Source organism: Ambystoma mexicanum, chromosome 9 (genome assembly GCF_040938575.1).
Source record: "Ambystoma mexicanum isolate Mex_15411 chromosome 9, UKY_AmexF1_1, whole genome shotgun sequence".
NCBI lineage: Eukaryota > Metazoa > Chordata > Amphibia > Caudata > Ambystomatidae > Ambystoma > Ambystoma mexicanum.
The window spans coordinates 610400655-610426457 of record NC_090931.1 but is presented as its reverse complement, the minus strand read 5'-3'; the positions used below and the strand labels follow the sequence as shown (position 1 = coordinate 610426457).

At 46.8% G+C, this 25803-nt stretch overlaps 1 protein-coding gene across 5 annotated transcripts in view; it reads right to left on the bottom strand.

The window, feature by feature from the left end:
• Positions 1-25803, bottom strand: part of CORO6 (coronin 6) — a 251563-nt gene that overhangs the window by 33011 nt on the left and 192749 nt on the right. For all 5 annotated transcript variants that reach the window (XM_069615259.1, XM_069615260.1, XM_069615262.1 and 2 more), the window contains exons 4-5: positions 11747-11876; positions 1120-1301 (exon numbers count right to left, since the gene is read on the bottom strand). In XM_069615259.1, coding sequence (XP_069471360.1) covers positions 1120-1301; positions 11747-11876 — 312 coding nt within the window. The remainder of the gene's footprint in view (positions 1-1119; positions 1302-11746; positions 11877-25803) is intronic.

Below are 25803 nucleotides of genomic sequence, written 5' to 3'. Positions count from 1 at the left end.
CCATGTAATCAATAAAAGGGGCAGAGTTGACGGTTCTATCCATTGCACATATGAAGGTGGACGTAAACAAATTAGAAAAACATAGCAAGTGGTATTACCGAAATACCACAGCAGTTTCCCATCAACATGAATAGCCCACGGGGACAGTGGTCAGCTCTGGACTGTTTTTTATTAAAGAAATAGCATTTCCCTCCTGCTGGATTCCCGGACAAAAATCTGTTCCACTCCAAAGGATGGTCTTTCATCCACTCGCTGATTCAAGTGAAAACCACAATGGAGAAAGAGAGAGAGAGAAAAAGAGAGAGAGAGAGCGAGAGAGAGATTCCAGGTAATAATGACCCCAAAAAAATGTCTCCTGACAAAAAAGTCGGTGTTTTTTGCAGAGGCGGTATTACATTGAGCATGCAGGGGACACCCCCGCAACCCCTGATTTTTTCTTTTTTTTTCAAGGGGAGCAGGGAACATCCCTGCAAACCAGTCCACATACATAATGCCACCATATATAATGTCGCAAATAGCTTTTCCCAGCGACATTATGTATGGGGACATTGTGTATGGGGGACATCATTTATGGGGACATCATGTATGGGGACATCATGTATGGGGACATTATTACCTGATACCGACAGAAGAAGACGGGCTAAGAGAGAATACAGGAACTGAGAAGGAGGAGAACAATGGTGAAACAATGTGAAGAAGAGGGGCAATAAGAGAACAAAAGAGGGATGAGTGGGACACATGGGAGACACCCAAGGGCACCAAGAGGATGCAGGCTGATGTGAAAGAGGATGGAGATAGCAAGACAGATGCAGAATGATCAGAGAGAGAGGGAGAGAGAGAGAGTATAGCGAGGAAGAGGCGCAAAGAAAGACAGTGTGCGCAAGGGAGAGTGACAGAGAGTGATGGAGAGGGCAACAAACAGAAAGAGAGGGGCGTCTTATATTAACAGAGAATAAGAGTGACCAATAGGGTCAGGGAACGCGGGACAGAAAGACATGGACAGAGCGTGTGCAACTGACACCAGAAAGAGAATGGGAAACAGTGACGCAGTGGGAGTGACAACAGACGCAGAGAGGGCGTGACCCGCCGTGACAGAGCGGCAGGCACACGGGTACTCACAGCCACGACCTGCTGCTTCCTGGGGTCGATGATGCGGATCTTCTTGTCCTTGCAGGTGGTGCTGATGAGGCTCCCGTTGCGGTTCCAGCACACGTTGTAGATGAGATCAGGGTGAAGGTCGTCCAGGGTGATCAGCGCCTCCCCCGTCCCCACATTCCAGATATTGACCAGGTTATCGCCACCTGCAGGGAGTGCAAGGGCAGCAGCCAAGAGGAGGCTAGTTAGAGGGTCAATCACGCACCCCCTGTGTGTGCCACTCGCGCCCCTCCACACACAGCCTTCTAATCCACCATGTGCACGTGCACTGCTGCTTGTAACTTGCTAGCTGATCTGCTCGCTATGCCCTGCCCCCGCCGATTGGGAACCATTTCTACCCTGCCTGGCACCTGAACGGGTGATTCTGCGTCTGCCCTATCCCCTCCCTCGCCACCTCGGCCCCGCGCGGCGGTTCAGAAGCTCAAAGCACTCCTCGCGTTTTGTTGAAGCTTGCACAGCGCGGAGAAGCTGTTCTTCCCATGTGTTGAATGTGTGGCAGTGTGAGATTCGCAGGTCGATTTTATAGCCTTTCCACATCACCAGAGGAAAGCTGTTATTTATCGGTACTTCAGTACTCCCACATGCCAGAAAATGTGTCTAGTCCCTGCCAAAGCCACCTCAGACTAGGGATGCACTAGGGATGCACTCATCTACCCAATAAGTAGCAATATCCAATCAGGTTTTCAGAATGTACTAAATACATGCACATGATCTCCACTGTTATTCATTACAGCTACATTTTCCCATTTATGCTCATTGTGTAGATGCTGAAGACCTGTCTGGATTTTACTATTTCCTTTGGCAGTCAAACCCAGCACTGGCTGATGCAAGCTTTCCACAGGACCCCCCAAGTAACCTAGTCCATCAGTCCTCAGGAACACACTTACCCCTTAACATGAATAACTGAACAGGAGGGATGAATCCTTAATCCTACACACATGCACATACATACATTCATACTTACAGTAAGACTTACCTAGAGAGTGCTTAGGAGCTGACGCCCGAAAGCACAGAACACTTAGGTCCTAGCTATGCAACATTTAAATGGCAAACTAGTATGCGATCTCCATCGGAAATCGACGGACAGAAATACGCTATTGCATCATACTAGCAACCACCCTAGTCACACTAAACAGAACTTACCCTACGGGTAATTTCTACAGATACAGCGTAATTGCACCCTGAAACAGGATTTCTTCACACACTCCAATATGCTGTCCAACTGCAGGAAAGAGGGTATCCCAAGAAACTTCTGGATCAATCAGCCAGAAGAGCACTCAACACCAACAGAGAAACACTGCTGCAGCCAAAAACTACACAGACTGACCCAGAGGATGACCGCCTCACTTGTGTGGTGACACATGGGAGAGAAACAGCGAAAATCAAGAAAATTATTCAAAAGTATTGGCACATTGCTAAACTAAACCTACCAGAGGATCCGCAGCTTAGATTCGCATACAAGAGGGATAAAAACCTCAAAGATCATTTAGTACATTCCCTCTTCCAAGCAGAATCCTCTCACACAGGACAAAGAACGTTACGCCCAATACAAGGGCACCACCCTTGCGGTAACTGTGTGGCATGTCAATTCACTAAAAAAATGAAAACCTTTAGGATTGGTCAGAGGGAATGGACACTTAAAGACGTTACCAATTGCAAGAGTTCCCACGTCATCTATTGCATTGAATGCCCGTGCAACATGAGATATGTGGGACAAACAATGAGATTGGTACATTTAAGTATCTCTGAACACAGATCCACATTTTGTTAAGGCTAAACACTCTCCCAGTGATATTATGTGGGTATTAGAGAAAGTAAAGAGTGGAGCAGACCTAGCACACAGCTTGTTACACAAGGAATACTGATGGATTCACTGATTAGACTCTTACCACCAGGGACTGAATGACATTTTTCAACCAGTGGTACACTGAGTCCACAACAGACGATCCACACAGTGTAAGCAAGGGGTACAGGGCCCACCGTATCAACAAAACTTCTTTTACGCCACCTAACAGTATACACATTACATCCTCTCCTGACGCATTGTAGGACTCCATCAGTAGGCTAGGATAACCCCTTCATGGGCTATTTTGGCTGCCCTTTGATCGTGTGTGGGTTTCTTAGGAGTCATGTCCCGTGCGAACCCGGGCCTTGCATGGCACACAGCAGGCCATATAGACGCATTTAGTCTATAACAACATTTCTCATCACATAACCCAGATTCACTAAGGTACCTTCTGAGGGCTGCCGTTCAACAGACGTGCCGCCCTTCTGGACGGACAACTTACTCAGATCTGCAGATTGGATCGAGGACCTCTTTTTTTCATTTTTTTTTTCACACAGACAATCAGCCGCGTCCCCTTGACTACGGCTCACAACAACACACGTCAGCCGGCTTCGCCTTGCTACTTCTGGGGTCACGTGGACCAACTGAGAAGCAGCACGAAGCTAGTCCCTCCCTGACAACCAGCACACAGATGGTTTGCAGGGACGCGGCTCCTGCAGCAGCCAGACGCGTTCGCTCTGGACTACAATACCGCGGCATTCATCCGCACCATGAGAAGGTCCTTTTCGTCCAACAGCCCACTCACCTTTACCAATGAAGGTAAGTGCAGCATTTGCGGGTCACAGCCCAGCGCACCCTGCACACGCTATGCCCCCCAACAATATGCAAGACAACGAGTATAACGCCACGGACCGTACTATATGGCTCCTGACAACCGGCCACCATCAGGTAGCCTTGACTATCATTCAGCCCCAGCCACGCGGTTTCAAGAATAAGAAACAACTAATTTGCACAGCAGCCCAAATAACAAATCTACAACACGCAGCCAGAACACAGAGGTAACCATTCCCTCATCTATTACAGGGACAGTGACCGGATTGGAACCTTTAGGACCCAGCATATCAACGCTGGAGCTCCCTTCTCACATGCCAGCCACCTCCAGGTAGCTATCTTGCACCATAACTCTTACCTCCACATTCAGTGATACTACCATCATGTGTTTCAGTTAGCACACGGTTCTATTTTGTGTTTTTCAGTTGAAACTGAGCGGGGCTGCCAATATAGAGGCACAAAACGACCTCTCCATTTCCTGGCACACCTACAAGCACCTTCTGCATTTCTCTGTGAAATAAGAATCCCGGACTGCTACCGAGGTAAAAATTGAGGCCCCTCCTAATTTAAACATAGCACCTTACAATTTAAAAACACGGGCATCATACAGCCTACCCTCACTTAATTGAGGTTTCCTCCTTTTAGTTTTGTACCAACAGGAAGTACGATAAACACAATAAGGGGTACCCTTAGGAGGGGTCCTCCCCTAAAATGGACTGGAGTCACTGCAATTAAGAAGCAAAGAAGTCACAACACTTGAGTCTAGGGATTGCTCGGTGCTCAGGACTGGACAGGACCCAAGACTTGGGATCACTGTATCGGCAGGTAAAGCCACAGCCGAGAAACCTGAGGCTAGATTTAGATTATAGAGTGTCAGACACATCCTGACTAATATTGAGATGGGGAATTATAATGTTTGTTTTCTTTTGCACAATTACACAGGGTCTTCAAACAAGACGCCCTGATGAAGGCGGTCTAAAAAGTGTCTTATGACCGCTGAAATGTGAAGAGCTTGGTTGGTGACCAAGCCCCAAGTAGGCAAAGGATTCTTTAACCTCAAAGACCCAGATACAGGCTTCATTTGAGCCTCAGGACATTCATTAACCCTTACTAATTCCTGCCTTTTCACCAAAACAGAATAATTGTCGGGGAGAGATACAGGGATTATTTTAGAACACCCCCAATTGGGGGCATGACTAGGGAACTGAATTCAAGTTTTCTTAATAATTTCTTTTAATTCACTTTCAATGTCATATTTAGAAACTCTATTTTCTGTTTTTATGTTGATCAATGCTTTTTGTCATGATGTATCACGATTGAGTTTGTTTATCACAATGTGTATATTTTTGCAGTTTTGAATGATGTTAATATTGAATTAGAACGTATTCTATCAAAAAGCACTTTATTGATGCAAATTAAAGAGCACATGTTTAAAAAATCTTCTTCCCTCTCCAATATACTCAATTACCCCAAGACTTTTATAAATAACTGATTTGGATTGTTGAGGCTCAACAAGTGTCACTCGCAGAGTAACCACCGAGTGATGACCAAGATTTCTGTTCCAAATTTATTTTTTACAGGGTGGGATTCATTCTTACTTACACACTTAGGATCCTAAGCCTACAGGCTCAGAGTGCCCAGGAACCGAATCCTACAAGCACAGAGTGCTTAGGATCTCGAGCCTACAAGTACAGGGTGCAAAGAAGCCCAGGCATACACGTAAGAGGTGCTTGGGAGTCCAGGCATACAAGAACAACGTACGTAAGCGCCCAAGCCTACAAGAACAACGTGCGTAAGAGCCCAAGGCTACAAGAACAACGTGCGCAAGAGCCCAAGCCTACAAGAACAACGTGCGTAAGAGCCCAAGCCTGCAAGAACAACGTGCATAAGAGCCCAAGCCTACAAGAATAACGTGCGTAAGAGCCCAAGCCTGCAAGAACAACGTACGTAAGAGCCCAACCCTACAAGAACAACATGCGTAAGAGCACAAGCCTACAAGAAAAATGTGCGTAAGAGCCCAAGCCTACAAGAACAACGTGCGTAAGAGCCCAAGCCTACCAGATTAACATGCATAAGAGCCCAAGTCTACAAGAACAATTTGTGTAAGAGCCCAAGCCTACAAAATGAACATGCGTAAGAGCCCAAGTCTACAAGAACAACGTGCGTAAGAGTGCCTAAGAGCCCAAGCCTACAAGAACAACGTGCGTAAGTGCCCAAGTCTACAAGAACAATATGCGTAAGAGTGCGTAAGAGCCCAAGCCTACAAGAACAACGTGCGCAAGAGCCCAAGCCTACACTCATAGATAAAATGCTTCGGCGCCCAAGCTCATAGTGCTTAGGAGCCTAAGCCTCCCAGCTCAGAGTGTGTAGGTGCCAAAGCCTCCACCTTCAGAGTCCTTGCATGTTAAGGTATCTTACTATGCTTTTGTACTGCACTGAATCACCTCTGTAGTAGTTTCAAAACACCCAAAAGTGGCAATCGCTGAATAAAGGTATGAAAGAATTGACGTGACTATAGGAGGCTGGATGGAGACCAGTGTGGGGGAGGAGAAGCTGCATAGTCTAAGCACTGGCATGCACAAATTCATGAACCTCAAAAAGAGTGCACTGGGGGCCAGCTGGAGGAAGGCAGACCCTTGACTATCGGCTTCACTTTCACAGACCTCAATACTGCACTATGACACTGTGGCGCTAAGTCTTTGGGTACTCATGTAGGGGAGCTTTGATGCACTCATGAGCATCAACCTCATGACCCCACTCCCCAGCAGCAACAATGGCATCCACAGCTCTTTTCAACTCTCTTCCTCCGGCAGGTTACTGCGCTTCAGCCTTCCAGTGTGACCGTGCCTAAAGACGCCGTCAGCCACTTTGCTTTGCACTGCCCCAGTCCCATTGGGTTTCTCTTGGCTGTGGCAATTGCAGGTGCAGCCGGGTAGTAAAGCACGACACACTTCAACCGAGGAGCAGGAGGAAATAGCGAAATAGGGACAAGCTGCAGCAACCCTGCACATGTCAGCACCTATGCACATCCAAGCTTCTCCCACACGCACAGAGAGACACGATTGTCAATTGGGTCTTTCCTCTCTTTTATATCTCTCTCTACATGTGGTGCTCCTCGGGGGTCTAACCTCTCTCCCTGGCTCTTCAACCACTACCTGGCACCTCTTGCCCACCACATCACTACTTTGTGCTCCAGTTTTCAATGTTATGCGGATGACAGTCAGCTCTCTTTCAGGCTCCCCTCAGCTTCCTCTGCTTCTTCTCTCATACTAGACTGTCTGGCCGCAATTCAGGGATGGTGTGCCACCACTGATCTCTGCCTTAATGCCAGTAAAACTGAGATCCTCCTAATTGGGACACCCGCTCCCTCCTTTCCTCTCTCTCTCTGGTCACCCACAATGGGCCTTCTTCCTGCTCCTGCCTGTGAGGCTAAGAACCTTGGTGTCATCTTCGACTCCACCCTCTCCTTCTCTCCTCAAATCTCTGACGTCTCTAAGAAGTCAAACTATCAGATGCACCTCCTCAGATGTAGTCTTAATTTTCTCACTTTCCCCCAGAAGCTCACTGTCTCCAGAGCTCTGGTCCTCTCTAGGCTGGACTATTGCAACAGCCTCTTTCTAAATCTTCCTGCCTCTACTCTTCGACCTTTACAACTTATCCAGAACAGGACTGCAAGGCTTGTCCTTGGCCTCAAGCACAGGGAACGTATCTCTCCAGCTCTGAAATCTCTTCACTGGCTCCCCGTGGCTACAAGGATCAACTTCAAGACCCTCTGTCTCGTCCACAAGGCTTTTTCGGGCCTGGGACCGCCCTACCTCCAACTTTCTCTGATGGTCAGACTCTTCTCCAAGCAGAAAGTTGGGGGCAGATCTATCTCCTCGGCTGGGGCCTCCCTCTGGAATAGCCTCCCTGCCTCTCTCAAACTTAAGGAGAACCACCTCCGGTTCCGGAAGCAACTCAAGACCTTCCTATTCGCTTCCGCTTCCTCTCTTCCTCTCCCCTTCTGATGCACCTGACTGCTCTGCGCACTGGTCACCTGGTCATCTTCTGAACTCAGGCCAGGCTCATGTATGTCCAGTTGCCCTTGCACTGCCTCTGGGCCCCCCAGCACTTTAGGGTCTGTATCTGCAACCCTACAGTCACTTCTCTCTGCACTTATGAGCCACCCGCTGACTGCACTTGTGAGTTAACTGCACTTAACCCTTCGCCTCCCCCCTGGCACCTCTTCCCTTCCCTCTTCCCCGCACTTGCGTGATCTGAATGACACAAGGCCTAGCCAGATCGTTATTTTGTCCTCCCTTTGTTTCCCCCTCCTTGTCTTGTTGCACCTAGAAACACTTGTGTACAGGCGCGTTATATTCTCCACATCATATCATATCATATCATATTTGTCCTAGCGATGCGGGGCCCTATTTGCTTCTTGATTCAGTCTCCCACCAGCAAGTATTTCTCTCCCTCCTACTTAAGGTGCGTGTTAGGTCTACACAGCCTCAACCTCTAACCGCATGTCATCCTCCTCGACTAGCTCAACTATCCTTAGTACTCTCCTGTCAGCAAGTATTTCTCCCCCTTGCTCAGTGTTTTTGTCAGACTGTGATATTATTATCCTTCAGTCAATGTCTGCCCTCCTGGACCAATTAATGTTATTTCAGCAGCCAGGCTTTCTCAACAACCCCTTCAATCTTTCTCTCTCTCATCTGGTCTCCACAGCGTCTTAGGTCCAGCTCTAAGAAATGTCTTTTATAGGTGCTTCAGTTTCACTCACATCTGGTCGCTTGTGAGTGTCTGAGGTTGGGCCCTCTGCAAGCACTACAACAACTCTCTTTCACTCTGATTTTCTCTCTCTCGCTGTCTATCTCGCTCTCTTTCACTCATTCGTTCTCTCCCAGTCAGGATCCCTGCCAATCTTTCACAGGCTTGTACACTATCTCTTCTGTGGCCCATGAATAGTGTCTGAGCGAGCCTGCTGTAGGCATCTCTCTAAGCCAGTGTTCTCACCTCTGCATCTTAACTTTAATTTAGTGTTCCTTCTCCCAGGCCCAAGACCAGTCTGCTATCCCAACTACAAAGCCCTAGGCTCACTTGTAGACTGTGATTGATCAATAATCATTCTGATGGATCATTCCCCGATTTCCTATGTCTCCCTAACTTTGATTAATTATTTCCCTTCTTATCCCATTTCCTCCTCAGTGTTTCCCTCTTTTGGCTTAAAAAAAGTTTTCAGGTATGTCTGATTCTTTTCTCCTGTGTGTAACTGTTATCATTTAGAATGTGTACAACAGTGTGGACTATATAAAGGCCTGTTCTGCCATTTTAAAGTCAGGCGGAAGTAAGGTGTATATTGTGCAGCTCCACTATGCAGACCAATGCCTTACCAGTGCCTCTGTTTGGGGAAATGGTGAGTGACTCAGCTTCAACTATTTTTCTCCACGTTGTAAGAGATGTTCACTTTTCAGTTGTTATCACTCGCACCGCTTTCTGAGACCATGGCATTTCTCACAATGTTCTAGCAGTTTCATGTGATAACATCCCAGCACAAATGTCGCTATGCAAGAATGGCGCTGTTTTCTCGCAGCGTCATCATCATTGGGATCGTGCAGGAGACACCCCTGCAACACCTGAGATTTTTTATTTATTTAAAGGGAGTGGGGCACACCCCCGGAACCCCCGCTCCCATTGACCACATGTATTGTCCCTGTATATAATGTTGCTTATGCCGTTTCCCAGCGACTATATGTATGCGACATTATATACGGGGACAATATTACCTGATACCATTCGGACAGTACTGATTAGTGCAGGTACAGCAACCTACTGCCAGTGCTACCAGTGCTGGGAACCCACGCTTCCTACCCCTGAAGGATAATTCATTATGGACAAGTATTTCCACAGTGGTGACCTTACAACATAAGGGACTCGAGAGTCTAGGTTTCGATTCACCCTTTCTGGTGGGTGGGTGGGTGTAACGGGTCATCAGCAAATTTAGTGCAAGCAAGGGTTAAGACAGAGGAGGGGCTCTCGGGAATCCCCTGGGTTCCGCCTCCAGGCACAACATCACCAAGTGAGTGGGCATATTTGTCCACCAGGGCCCCCACAAGCCTAAAAGCGGGTACATCAGATGTGACCTGGTCACAGTGCAGAGGGCAAAACAGGTCGTGATGTCCCTAGATGCGGCCACCAGAAGCCACAACATCGCCCGGCTGTAAACAGAGAACTGCTAGAGGGAAAAAAACACAGGAAGCAGGCCTTTTCATGTTACGCACACTGCCTCTGGAACAATTTACCAACCCAGGTAAGACTGCCCCTCCATCCTACACTGCAGGAGGATGGACCTGAAGACCCTGTATTGGTATCGCCCAGGATGGGAACTAAGATCCAGCAACAACTTCCAAATAGAGGCAAAACACTATGGAAGAGGGAAATTCTGCGGAACAGCATTCTCAAGTCCAATTGCTAACATCTGGAACAACACGTCCAAAGAAATTATAACCCCAGAAGAACACATCACCTTCCGGAAATGGCTGAAAATCTGGCTACTCAGCAGACATTGACAAAGGGACACCAACATCAACAACGCCACAGACAACCCGAGAGGAGACTAGATGGGCTAAAGAACTACAAACAAGAACCTGGCTAGCTACCATCAAGCATCAAGCAAAGAACCATGCCAGAGGCTCCAACAAAATGACCGACTTACTAACCCATTTTCGCCTTCCTGCTCGTCCATCATAACTGATGCCATTACACCAGACCGTGGACTAGCCACACTACACATAAAAAACAGATAATCAATACTATGTTCACACCCAGCATCTCTAGATGCTGAAGCACACTTAAAGTGAACCAACCACATAGTCCACAAAACCATCAACAACTCAACTACACACCAAGATACAGGATTAATTTACAGCTAAAGTCACCCGTGACCCTGGATCCCTTATGAACACTATCTAACCAGTGCACACAACCAAACCCGCCATAACCCACACAATAAACCAACACCAACACAAAACAATACCACACACCTGAGGCTCTGAATCGTACCCATGCGGTTACAATGCACAAGGCCCCTGGCACAAAATACTACATGCAAAACAACAGTCACAGACGCCAGACCCTCCTGGTTCTGAACCTATCCTCTTACCCTGCCCCCACCAACCTCCGCATTGCCCTCTCTTTCACAGCCATTCGAGTGCTTGGAGACATGGGCGTAATTTTAGGGGGGGGCAGGGGTGTTTGTCCCCCCCAACTTTCATGTCACGCTATTTTGTCTCCATTCATTTGGCTGGGAAACCTTTTCTTCAGATGTCATGCACCCCCCCCAACATTTTCAGCAAAGTTTTTCCACTGCCTGGAGACTGCCCCTAGGTGGTAGCAGTGCTTTCTATAAATCAACATAACATAACATAACATAACCCTACTCTTCAAAGAACATCTTGCCAATCTGTGATCGTTCCACCGAAACCTGATCCCCACTCTGGCTTTTCCCCTCTCCACTGATTCTCTGTGGGCGTGTCACCTTTGCACAGCACTCCATTGCTTAGCAGCTAGGCTTGCACCTTATGAATCCTGTTCATACATAGATGCCAGGCTTTCCCTAGCTTCCCTGGAGTGCCGCCTGAAGCCGACACTCTGGCATGAAACCCAAAGTATAGAGGAGAGTGGGGGAAAGAGGCAATGATGGGAAATAGGCATGTTTTGTATTCTGTCATTGCAGGAATATAAAGTCATAGACATGGCTCTTGTAATCTCACCTCATGTATCATCAACATTGCCAAATCCTGCTGTTATGAAACAGACCGTAGCCTCTGCCTACCATGCAAGTAGGGGGCAACGCCTTCCTCATGCATTCCCAGTCCATATTACTGTACCCATGGTTTATGCAACACCTCTCCCTCCCTGATTGCTCCTCTTGCATATTATCTCAAATATCCTTTGGGGTGTGTCCTTCAGCCCGATACCACTAGCTCCTACCTGCACTGAGGAGAATGTTGTGGGCAGTCGGGTGCCAGAGGACAATGCCCACACGTTTGGAGTGCCCCTCTAGAGTCACGATGGGTTCTGTGATGGACCGCACTGGCGTATAATCAGGAATCTGCCACACCTGAAAGCACAGAGGGGGAAAAAATGCACAGCATTAGAAGACAAGCATTGGCAAAGCCAACTGATTTGGCATGGCTAAAGTACATATCGTCGACCATGTAGATCTCTCTCAGGTCCCAGGCAGGGAGATCAGTGAGGAGGCTAGCATGGGCAATAAGGCACTTCGAGGGGAAATTAGTGCAGCATCTCCGAACAACACTCATCCTGCCTGCCCCCATAGTCAAATGCCTCCACAGTCCCATTCCTTTGCAGTGTGGATTGCCTGTTACAAGGCGCATCCCAAATAGTTACAGAAATATACTAAATTATCACACAAAAGACAAAACAAATGGTGGTTCTAAAGTGCCACTTGTGAGCGAAAACTATGCAGATTTATGAGTCAAAACTATGCCAAGGACACCTGACATCCCTCTCTATACACTCACTATGACAATATGTTTCATCCCTACAAAGCAAGAGGAAATTATTGAAGCACAGCAATTATCTGAGGAGCAGTTTACTTATCAATCTAGTGTTTTCAGGGAATTGTAAGGTGCAGGGGAGGAATAAAGGTCCTGGCCCAGAACCAACACTATCGGCAAGGGCTAGCCACCCCGGATCACCCCGCCTGTCTGAATCTGTCTCCTCATACTAACGCCCACAAACTTTCACGATCCCAAGATAACTCCAACTGAACCATCCCCCACTGACCATGTGCCGTTTCCCGCTCTCAATCTCTTTCATCCTCCTGGCACCCTTTCACTGAAACGTCCTACCCTCTTAAATTAAGGGCATACCAACAATACATGTGTTGAAGATCAGCCTTAAGAACCACCTTCTCTGTTGGAGTGAGCTAGAGAGTCTTGGAATGCTGCCTTCCCCCCACACAACTCAATGATTCCCAACCCCGGACACCTCTGATTGCACATCTGCGTGTATCTGTAAATAGGGTAATATGGCTGACTAGGTATTTAAAGTCGGCCTTGTACCGTGCCAATTTGCTGTTCCAAGTGCCCACTGGTGCAATAAAGTACCCACTAAGTGAAGGATTCCTTTTGATTCATTTAGAATTTCTAATGTGCAAATCCGCAAGGAACCCAGCAGAAAATGCATCCAGGCGCAGGTGTTAAGATACTATCTGGGGGAAGCTGAAGGAAGAGCACTCGTTGAGTGAAATCATTGAAACAGATACGTTTTCAGCTTCTTCTGGAACATAGACAGCGAGTCTGTCTTCCGGGGTTCAGCGGGCAACAACTTCCAAGCCCGTGCGCCACCGATAGAGAAACATCTATCTCCGCGGTTCACCAAGCGAGACCAAGGAATGGATAGGACATTTTGACCAGTAGATCTATTGGAAAGATTTGATAAGCACCCAGGCATGGCACTGCCCTAGCCAAAAATCTGCCCTTCACACAGTGCTTCTTGGTGAAGCACTTTTCATTATCTTTTTTTTAATGTTAAGAACTTTAACTGTTTTTTTAAAAATAGGCCAGAAACAGATCAAACACCTTGGTGTCATTCCGCTTCTATACAACAAAACATAACCTTTAAAAAATGAAAACATATTAATAGAGACATCTCAGATTAAGCCCTATCACCAACAAGTTGGTATGCTAAACAACACCATCTATGTGATAATATTGGGAAAAACAACACACATATTACACCCCCCATCCACCCACAGGAAAAGGGCAAGACATGCACTTTTCACTGAACAGATAAAGCAATCTATGTCTCAATATGTGGCGCTAAAGAGCCAACTATAGACCACACCTAAAAAGGGCAATTGGCCTTCCTGGTCTCCAATAACCTGAAACCAGCATGGCTGTGGCCAAGCTCACCCCCATGCTTCTAAACAGGCCTGGCTATATAAAGCAGGTCCCCCCAAACTCCCCTGATAATGGCCTGGAGTGTGGCCCTCATTCCCAACCAATTAAATCAATATGTTTGCACCAGGTCAGATGGACTTAATATATTTTCAGTATTTTTGTACTGTAGGTTGATGTTAAGGTAAACTGTATTGCTCTCCACAACATGTTGACAAACAAGCTGATCTATTTCCTTCAACACAAATGAGCCATAAAGAAACTATTGGAATCAGATGCCTCCTCGTCAACACCCGCTCTGTCGCCAAACATTCGCCTGAGATGTGTGACCTACTCCGCCAGCAGCACAAAATAGACCTTATCTTCATCACAGAAGCCTGGACCTCAGGGGATCACTAGGTGGATTTACACACAGTAATTCCTAAGATCAAGTTTGTCAACAGAACATGCAAATGGGGAGGAGCAATTGCACTTTTACAAAGAGATGCAATAGTCTTTTAAGCTGTTGTTTAAAAGAGATGCTTTGCCATCCTACCTAACAACCCAGGGGATGGAAACCACCCTCTGGATCCAAGGGTTTCTCCTTGAAAAACACTTTTTGGATTGATCTTTTTGTTTTTTTAACACTTTACACTAAACATAATTTAGAGACATTTCCTTGCACCCTTAATTGTTTGTTTCTAGTGTGAGGGTCACTTTAGCATGTTTTGGACACCAGGACGGTTTCTAAGTTACTAACAGCTTGACACTGAGACTGATTCTTAGTTTTAGTTTCCTAAGTAGAGAACCTTTTTCTTTAGGGGAGGGCTAGAGAGGCGTTATTGCAACCCAATGTGTGTTAAATAAAATGTCTGACTCTGAGAATATTGCAACCTTTTGTCCGCCTCTCATTTCTGACCCTTCACGGTGCTACGGCTATGTGTGTTATGTTCGCCGACAGCATCCCAGACTGCAGATCACTCATCCAAACCTGATCACCCTCACCCATGTCCACACAAAGCGTCCGTCTCATCTACAGACAATCGACGTACGACCCTCCTTTTGCAGACAACATGGCTGGCGTGGTAGATAATATTTCCCTGGACAACAAACACCTCACCATACTAGGAGCTATAGGAGCTGGCTTGGGGACGAGGACAACACATTTACAAAGTCATTCTTCACAAACCTGCTGCACCTCAAACAACTGACCTCCCACAAAGCCAGACACACCGTAGAGGTTTTCTTCTGCAGTAAGAACTTCACAACGATTTTGTCACTAGTCTGCTTACCCATGGGAGAGTGTATAGCCACCCCATTCACCATCGTCACCAAAGCACCAACGACCGCAAAACCATCAATGGTCCTGCAACGTTAACAGGTCTATGGAAAGAGATACAACTTGGCATCCTCCTGGAAAAAACTCAAAGGTTCCCATCCCGATCACACAACTGGAATCCATGCTAGAACATCGCATGGCCAACTCAATGACACCCAAGATGAGAAAATCAATGCTCTGGACATAATGGCACCAAAAAGCATCAAAAAGTGCCTGCAAACTTTCACAAAAGAAACAACCACTAAATGTTTTATTTCAAACTTTAATCCTATCCATCTATCACTCACAGCTGCAATTCCACAGGGTGGAAATGATCCGAGCAAAAAGGCACATTATACACATCAAACACAGACAAAGAAAGTTCTTCAAAATCATCCAAGGATTCAAAAACCGTGCAGACTACTACAACATGGCCCCCACACCTACGCAAGAACTTTGCAACTCCATCGCAACACACTTCCTAAACAAAATACTACGAATCCAAAACCACACATTTGTACCCATTCACCATCAAGGACTTCCTCGCCACATTCAGATTCCAGCCACCTAACAGGCGCTCCTGAAGACCTGTGCCCCTCCAACATCTACAAAACAACCGACTCATATAAAGCATCAAATTATTTCCAAGTGGTGGCTTTTTGGAGTCCATGGGACCCCACTGGGATTTTTGGTAGATTTACTACAAACAGAATTGCCACATGGTAAATCCGCCTATTTTTAAGGGATGAAATGGAGGAGTTAGCGCAGGCAACAAGCTAGAGGTGAATCTGCCACTCTTTCTCTGAAAATCGGCGAATGGACTGAGCAGTAATTCTGCTGGTGGTAAATGCAGGAGAAGTGGTAGTAGTGGAATTATCACCACTAATTTTCCGGCACCGCCACACTTGTAATGATGCGCATGTACTTCAGTAAAATAATACGCCTATGTTTGAAAATACCAAACCTGCCATAGAAGATCAGTAGAAGGTTTGCATCTGTGAGTGAAAATCATAGCCATAATATGGGACATCTCCATCGCACCAGATTTTGGGCTGAGTTAACCGGAGAGGAACCAAATATTCGAATAAGTGATACTTTCTGAAAAATATATACTCTCATTTGGCGCGTGAGAAAGGTATGGGGTTGGGACAGCCTCTGGGACATGACACCTTAGACCAGGGTTGTCCAACTCCAGGTCTCGAGGGCCTGGATCCATGTCAGATTTTCAGGCACCCTGCGTTAATATTCATGAGATAAATTTGCATACAATGATTCTAAATGTATGCACATTTCTTCTCCAGAATATTAATGCAAGATATCCTGAAAGCCCGTTAGGATTCTGGCCCTCGAAGCCTGTTGTTGGACAACCCTGCCTTAGACAGTCAAAATCCTTATTGGGGTACTTTTTCTAGCTGAGCTGTGGTGTAGTTATAGCGCCTTTGCCTTTGGGGTGTCTCACATAAAGTCTAAAGCCTCCCGGCACATGGCCTATGCAGAGGTCAATCTTATGCAATCACAACTCCACTCCACCTTCGTGTGTAGAAATGTGCAAAAGCAACGCATATGAAGAAAGGTCAAGAAGAGGGGCTGCAGTGCTCAAAGCGTGTCCCGGGTTCTTGGGGGTGATTAGGGGTGACCCGTGGGTGCTGTACCTGGATGGGAAAATAGAGATTTGTGGTTGAAATAACAGTAGAGGTGACGGTGCTTCCATCTGGAGTGATGGGTGGAAAAAACTCCAGGTCAATGAAAGAAGGTAAATGGCAAAAAGGACAAATACACTGGAACATAAACACAGCCGCCTTGCTGTCTAAAATGGAACACATATACAAGTGGTAGGATTTTAAAACCCCTTTGTATAGTGCTGGCTATATTGTTTTTAAATAAGTACACACATAGGGTATTAATAATGGCACTTTCATCAACTTGAATAAACGGAGAGTCTGCCCTCTTAGAAATAGCAACACAACAAGTTAAATAAATACTATATTAACTGTGATAACTGCCACACGAAACACAGCTGATCAGGTGCCGGGATTTGTCCCTAACAGCAGCCTCGGCGTTTAATGAATGGACACTAGTCTTTCTTGGGATGTGGTTCTTACCCTCTTTAGGACTCCAAATATCCCCTTTCAGCGGAGATGAGCCCTCCTACTCTATTGCTATGGCTAGCATGGAGCACCCTCCTACTACACCGACCCTTGCTTTACCCTCAATGCTCAATCGTTCCTTCCTCATACTTAAAGAAAATCCACAACCCTGACAAAAAAAACACAAAACCCTTTCAAAGGCAGCCACAGCATACGACAGTCTGGAAAAACTATTTGAGGCCCCAAATAATTAAATATTGCGGTCTCTCTCTCTCTCTCTCTCTCTCTCTCTCTCTCTCTCTCTCTCTCTCTCTCTCTCTCTCTCTCTCTCTCTCTCTCTCTCTCTCTCAGGCAATGCACAAGCACCTGGTTTTGTAGGGTGGAAATGTCCTCCACACAACACCATTACCATATGTGGTAACTACTGTATGCCATAATTACTGATGCCCATGGAGCCCTGTGGGGTATACATGCGGTAATAGTATTTCCGTTTGGCGGTCATAATGTCAAACTCTAAATGAGGCAAATGGCCCTAAGTTCACCCCTTTCAGCTGTTGTTCTTGAACACAAGAGTATTCAAAATACCTTCAAATTGTTTGTACGTAAAATAAATGTCGAATCCGCTGCGGCTGGTAAAACACAAAGAAAGCAATACACACCTTACAAACAAATACTGTAAACAGATTTAACAAAAATACATTTAAAAGACAGAACCGGCTCTCAAGTGAGGGTGTAATCTTAACAGCAGAACTCCAGAGCTGGGATCCTGATTAACTTTGGGTAATCACACAGTCTGCTTACCCTGAAATCCAGCTGTTTTTGTCGATAACCGATGTTAAAGCCCCCTAAAATTACAGACCCACAATCAAGGCTGAAGTCGTTATATTACTACAACGTAGCTTACCCCACTGAGAGCCTGATTCTGAGGTGCATGCAAAAACAGGAAAATGTTCTTCCATGAAGCATGAACACTTTCCTTTAACGCACCATACTCTGTGAACGCGAAAATGTGGCAGCCAGGCCTCAAAGCAAATTCCTGATTTATGGCTTGACAACATCCCTAGCAACCATCAGGAATGCAGAGCAGGTACTGGGGGGATTCTCCTTCATAAAGCCCTGGTTTTTCAGGCCAAAAAAAGGAGTTAAAATACTACTGCACACCTTTTCCCTTTATAAGAATAGAATTTCCTAGACTCCAGCACCACTTTTCTACTGACAACTTGAGAAAACGTTCTTAAATTAGAAAAGTGGCAGTCGTTTAAGAGATGTTCGCACTGCCACTGGTGGACATGTTTCTATCAAAAGGAGAGATTTTGGCAGCTGTTGCTGCTGTAAAGCACGACATTCTGCCTTCAATTTTCCCACCGCCTCAGAATGGTGGTGCTGGAGCCTAGAGGGGAGGATGGCTACTTTTTTTCACTACCTTTAACAGGAGGTCAGAATTGTGCCCCCACTGGCACAGCACCTTCACATGATGCTGCTTGGCAGCTCACCACCAGCCCCCCCCCCCCCGCCCCCATCCTGCCACCTGTCCCTTCAATATTTAAAACCTAAGCACTTGTAATGGCCCCACGTGGTAATCAATGCCCCGTAATGTCAACACAATTAGCCCGAAGCAATCGGCGCTGATATATCGCAGGCAGGCAGGGTCCTGCACGGCCACCTCGCTGTCTATGGCTCGCACTCTCTGCAGTGGACCCCGAAATTGCAATACATCGAAGTCACTGGCGAATCCGAGCGGTGCTCGAGATCTGAAAGGTGGAGAGCTGTGGAGGGAACCCCCAGGAAGGCTCTTTCGATGCATGCGGACAGGGCATGTATTGTATTCGGAATTAACAGGTTGGTCAAATGCCACATTGAAAGATAAATTTGCTTTACATGGTGGTTGAACTTAGGTTCCACCAGCTCCGGCGTTGGGGTCCTGTGCATGTATATGGGGGACCAGGCAAGAGGTCTTGTACATTCAGATATTTCGGGCAACCTGCCAACATGTCACATTCCGCAGCATGCTATATATCTCAGTGGAGAAGTGTAAGTAACCCCCCCACACCCCCCATATAAAAGGCTTAGAGGGTCATTACTGATTTGCCGGTAACCCGTCTGTAATACTGGGGGATTTCTGGCAAACTCGCCTTACCATTACCGGCACCCGATATCCCGGTGTTGCCAGGATATTACAGATCCCGGGAGCGGTAGTAAAACTCCATGCAATGGGTTTGCGGCAATCACCGGCATTGGTAGTACCGGTGCCGGTGATTGGGGCAATTCTTTGCCGGCAGGGGCCTGAACTCCCGGCATGTCAGACCTGTTTTACATGCAAACTCAGAGTATGCCTGTCCATTAAAAATGCCAGAGCCGGTATTGCCCGCATTTATTCCGGCATTTTTAACAGACTGCCACACTCATAATGAGGCCCTTAGTCTACAAAGACTGGGAATACAAACCTCAAAGTGCAAGCACTCCAGACAGTTGAGACAGTTCGCCAATACAAAGTCCTTCACACCAGAAACTAAACCTCAACTCACACTACGCCAGCACTTCACAGATCTCTCTCGATTTTTTCCAACTTTTCCAACTTTCGTGGCGTGCTGAACTCGAAGGTGAGGACTGGCCGTGTGCTAAAAATCTCCAGAATCACAGTGGACACTTCTGGGTTATGCGCCCCAAAAGCATGTTTGTTTGTGGGTGTATGGAAAACCCAAAGCATAAAACATGCTTTGTCAACATTCTTTATCTACATGAAAACATTTATGAGACTTCTCATCAAATTTGGCGTGAATGGTGGGCTGTGGGTTACTTGTCAATTTTATGGTTGAGGTCAAAAATTACAGATGAACTTGTTTTTGTAATTTTGCAGCGTAAGGTGTCATGGAACCTTAACTAGAGCGTCTCCCAAGGTCACTCTGCATCCGCTACTGCCTGAAATTATATGTTTTCGACCCTTCACCGGACTTTTCGTGAACTGGAATAATTCAGAAACTCTTCCACTGACCCCCTGGGCATTGGGCGCAAAGATTTTAATTGGCGTCCTACATAAGACAACGATCTGGGAACTAACCCCCGTAAGGATGCTGAAATGTTGCTTGATCTAAATTATACTCCCACCTTCTAACACTTGGAAACCCTTATGCACAAATTGATAACTTTGCCGTTGACAATGGCAGGTCAAGCAGCAACAGTGAAAAGGATAGTTTAACCTCATCTGTTATACCTATTCCACGCTATCCCAGTATCTCAACTGTGTAGGTTCTTCACAGACCCTTCTCCAAGCTGGTTTTGGGGGGTGGGAATAATCTGAGGCTTCATGTGGGAAATAAATACTCACCGGGCGACACTTACAGGGTGGACTGGAGGTACCTGAGTTGGTGGATACTTCTAGGTGTCACAGGCACACGTTGCAAAGTATCGGCACAGGGGTAGCAAGAATGCCCCCATACGTACGACGGTAGAGCAGGCATGTACGGATCCTGTTGCATTTGACAAATTGGTGACTGCGAAACGGGATAGACCCCCGCGTGGTGTAAATCCAGGCTCGCATCGCATGGGATTAGCAAACTCTGGGGAACATCCGTGGGGTGTTCACCGTTTGTCACCACAATTACACGCATGGGGATGGCCTGCTCTGGAGGCCAATGCATGGGTGATGGTAATCGCGTGGGCTCCACACATGCTCGCACTTGCTCTTAAGGGGTGCAATACCCAGATGAGATGTGTACAGGTCTCCACAGGTAGTTCTAGCATCACCGGAAAGCCTCTGGCCTGACTTTCCATTAGACCCAAACATCTGTTAAATTGTACAAACAGTGGTTTCTACCAATACATGCACAGGACCCATTTCCAGAAAGCATTCCCTGTTCCAAGATGGTTGCCCAATACAACACAAGCAGCACAAGGCAAATGAGGAGCAGATCTTCAAATCCAGCCAGACACAAATCTAGGGATACACTCTGCTTCTTACAAAGCTACATCTGTTTCCCCTGAATTCGGTCTGGCACATTATAAGGACATAAACTTACTATATTTCACCCCAGCTATGCTGCACACAGTACAGCCAGCCAGGCCAGATGTGTTGTGGCCTGGTTGGGTGGATTGTGGACTGCACAGCTGGGGTACAAAGCCCATCCTGTTACAACATAAACCTTAGCTCACAAAACAACAGTTCATTACTCAGTACATGTTTTGACATTTTGATATTAAACTAACATTGTCTACAGATTCCGACATTACAGATTGGAGCAGGATGTTTTGAAGAACTCGGCTTGGCCATTGAGAAGCACTGACAGGAAACTGCACAAACCAAAGCGTGCAAATTCAAAGGGGTCTCATATGATTATTTATTTGTCCATGGCTTCTATGTGATTACATCAGGGTTTTTATTGACTCCAAATTCGTTTTTCTTTAATTGAATTTGGCTGCAAATATATGCAGGGGAGAGCCCCCGCAGTCCCATCCCCACTAACTCCGCTTATATTAACTATAAAGATTATCCACCCCCACATATATCTTTGGCCAAATTTGATTTTAAAAATGTATCGAATTCGGATTCGATGAAATCTAACTCGATGTAACCTCCCATTCCCGTGACCATGCCTGCAACCGGCTTTGAGATACCAGCGAGAACAAATTATCAAGTTACTCACAGAGTCCTCTATGTGTGCCCTAGTCCTCTCTGTGTGCCCCGAGTCCTCTCTGTGTGCCCTGAGTACTCTCTGTTTCACCCGGTCCTCTCTGTGTGCCCATAGTCCTTTCTGTGTGCCCCGAGTCCTCTCTGTGTGCCCCGACTCAGTCCTCTCTGTGTGCCCCAGTCCTCTCTGTGTGCCCCGAGTCAGTCCTCTCTGTGTGCCCCGAGTCCTCTCTGTGTGCCCCAAGTTCTCTCTGTGTGCCCCATTCCTCTCTGTGTGCCCCAAGCCCTCTCTGTGTGCCCCGAGTCAGTCCTCTCTGTGTACCCCAGTCCTCTCTGTGTGCCCCAAGCCCTCTCTGTGTGCCCCGAGTCAGTCCTCTCTGTATGCCCCAGTCCTCTCTGTGTGCCCCAAGTCCTCTCTGTTTGCCCCGAGTCAATCCTCTCTGTGTGCCCCAGTCCTCTCTGTGTGCCCCGAGTACTCTCTGTTTTCCCCAGTCCTCTCTGTGTGCCCTGAGTCCTCTCTGTGTGCCCCATTCCTCTCTGTGTGCCCCGAGTCCTCTCTGTGTGCCCCAAGTCCTCTCTGTGTGCCCTGAGTCAGTCCTCTCTGTGTACCCCAAGTCCGCTCTGTGTTTCCCCCGAGTCCTCCGGTGTGCACCTAGCTCTTCAGTGTGCCCCCTTGCCCCTTTCTGTCTTTGCACCCTACGTATCCACCCTTCCCCCATCTTGTTCCCCCTCTTACCCATTCCCAGGCTCTTGGTTTTCTCTGGCCCACTGTAATGGCTTCTCTATCCACTTCACCATTTGCCCGCTCACCTTTCTGGCCACCTCCATCTCCCCTCCTTCCCTCACCTTCCTCTCCTTCCCTTTCCTCCCTCTGTACAACCTCTGGCTCTACTCCTAGAGTCTGTGCCCCTAGAGGCAGAATAAGTGTAGTCGCCTGCTTGCTGCCGCCCGCCCTTCCTCCTTCCTCTCCCTCCCCCTTACCTGAGAAAGTGTTGGTACTACCTCAATTGTCATCAGACATAGTAATTGTAGTTGCCTGCATTTTGTAGCCATCATGCCCTCCCCTTCCCCCTTCTTCGTTTCTTTGACCTTAGCACTTATTCTTATCATTGACCCATGATCTCTGATAACAGCTTGTCTGCCCCCCTTTTCATCTTTGTTTTCTCTTCCCTTTCCCCCCTGCACTACCTTAATCTGTTGCTGGACATTTAAGATAGTCACTTGTTTTGTTCCTCTCCTCTTCCCTTCTCTCTCCCTCGCCTCCCATGCCCTCCTCCCCCTCCTTTTGTCACTCTTGCACAGCAGCAATTGTCGTCAGACATAGTCATGTTACTGCTAGTATTGTCTCCTTTTTTCCTCTCTCATCTCTCCCTCATTGTTTCATGCACTTGTACTATCTGTTATGATATGATAGTTATTCTTCACATTCTGATTTGTTTCAAGGACCTTAAGAATGTAACTATATTCTCCCATGTTCCCTCCCTTCTTGAAGGGCTTTGAAACACATTGGGCCTCATTACGATCTTGGCGGTAGCCGTGCCTGTTTTACAGGCACGGCTACCGCCAAACTCGCTACCAGCACCGCCACCCGCGATTGGTCAATAATCGGCCCATTACGAGTTGAATGGGCCGGTAATTGCCCATTCGCGAGGGGGGGGGGCAGTATTGGCGGGCTCCCGATCCCCATTCTGCCCCATAGGGCAGGATGGGGGTGGGAAGCATGGTTGCACCGGCACTGTTGATAACGGTGCCGGTGCAAACACGAGTTCTGCTCGCGGGTGCCACACAGCCTGCCAGGTAAGACTCGTGTTTGCACGGTATGAACTCGTAATGCTGCGGTATGGTATGAACGGTGCCTGTGCCTTACCGGCACCATTCATACCGTAACCACCTAGATTATAATGAGGCTCAATGTGTATAGGCGCTATACAAATAACCAATATCAATATCAATAAAGAGTACATGATCAGATAGGTCAGAGTAATCGACCTCCTCTGGAGCGTTGTGCTCGGAATTAACATCATCGGGAGAAGATGTCCAAACCACAGCACGTGGCACACCGAGAGCTCCACATTCTGCTTTTTTACAATGGAAACTAGATCACTCACCCAGCGCCGGGGCACAGCAGTAACTCAAGGAGAACGAAAGACAAGCAACTTCACTGCTCCTAGAAAATATTTCACAACGTCAATTTACAACTTTGGAAATATCTCTACATCATCAAAGAAAGCCCTTTGTTTCAACAGCAATACAGCCTTCGCCATGCTAGTGGAGTTATTCTCTTTTTTTCCCATACACTTCGATTGAAATTAAATTTTCCAAAGGACACGGAACAGTCACTGTAAGATAACTATGATCCCAAATGCAAAGCCAAACTTGACTCTACAGCACCCAATACCAATTCTGTTTTCCAGTCCTTCAGTAACCTATAGGAACGAGACCTCCAGAAGCTACAATTTTTAAATATATGCATTAAATCCAATCTAACTACAGGAGAGAGAGAGAGATGCACGGATAGCCTTACAATATTCTTCTTCTACTACTATTAAAGGAAATGAAAAAGGTGGTGCAATTGTCATAATTAACACCACCTATTATATGGAATAAATTCTGACTCAGCTATCAAACACCAATACTTATTAACACCCGGGCAGAGGGAGCCAGCCAATCAGATGGCTAGGAACGCAGGCTTAAACTGTCGGTACAAGCCCGCATTCCATGCTACCTGACAGCTGGCTCCCCCACTGCCAACTTCCCCCCACAATCCGTCCCTGTTTGTTTTTGCCCCCTTACCTTATTTTGGTGCCGGTGAGTGCCGCCGCCGCATCTGTTCCTTCCCCTTTCCTCTGGGAGGCTGCCATGGAAAGGGAACCGCCACCCCTTTCCATGGTGGCCATCTTGGTGAATGATTTTCATTAATTGAACGGGTGAACGCGAGGCGTCCCGTTCAATGAAAGAAAATCTTTTTTTTAGCACCCCGTCTTACCAAAGCATTAACCCAGGGTGCTAATGGTGTTATGCCCCCATTCCAAGCGCCGAAATGGGGGTTAACGACCCACAGCCCTCGCTATCCTCCCTCACCTTGCTCAATCCGATAACTTGGGCTGCTAGGCCATTAACCCCCGTTGCAGCCCTTTGGTTAGGGGGCTTAACACCACATTAAATACTTTCACATGATCAATTTGAATTGATTTGAGAATTGATGCATTCCATAGGAACCATAGGAGTCAACTGTGGGACTATATCAAAAGACACTGCACATTGTTTGATTAAGAAATACCCACACACATAAGTCATGTATACATTATGTACATTCATAAGAACTTATGAAAACCTCTGGTAAAACCAACAGTATTCCAGTGTGATGCGACATTAGAACCAGTGACTTCATACGTTGATGAGTACCTTAAACAGTTTGTGGTGACAAGAGGGCAGCATTTTGTACAATATACTTCACATGTTATTGCCTCATTAGAATCAGTACCCAAAATACCAGATGCGGCCATTATAGGGACATTGACATGATAGGCTTATACACATACATGTTAATGGAAGATGCTATATCATCAGGAAGGAAAACATTGATATTGAACCTGATAAAGGGTGTTCACAGTGAATATCTCGTTACATCATTGAACTTAGCCCTGGCCAGAAACTATTTCAGATTCAATTCAAAAGTACTAGAAATCATTACTGGAACAACAGCGGGTGCTAAGTTTGCCACATAATTTGAGAATATATTTATGAAATATTGGACCAACATCTTATTTTACACATCACACAGTGGACCTCATCACAAGTTGGGCAATAACACTGGCGGTATTACCGCTGGCGCTATTAGCCCTACCGCTAAAGCCCCCGGCGCTATCAGCGCTGGATCATGGGTTTGGCGGAACGGTTAGTGCCCATTCCCCATTGGGCCCATTCGGGAATTCCTCATTCCCCATTGGGCCCAATGGGGAAAATGTGCGCTATTACCGCCGGTGGATTTCCCGCCGGCGGTAATAGTGCTGAAATCGTCAAGTTTGCCTCAGATTTCGCTGCAGCTCAGAGCTGGGGGGAAATCCACAGAGGCCATGATCTGGCAGACCCTTAAATGCAGCAGTAATAGTGTT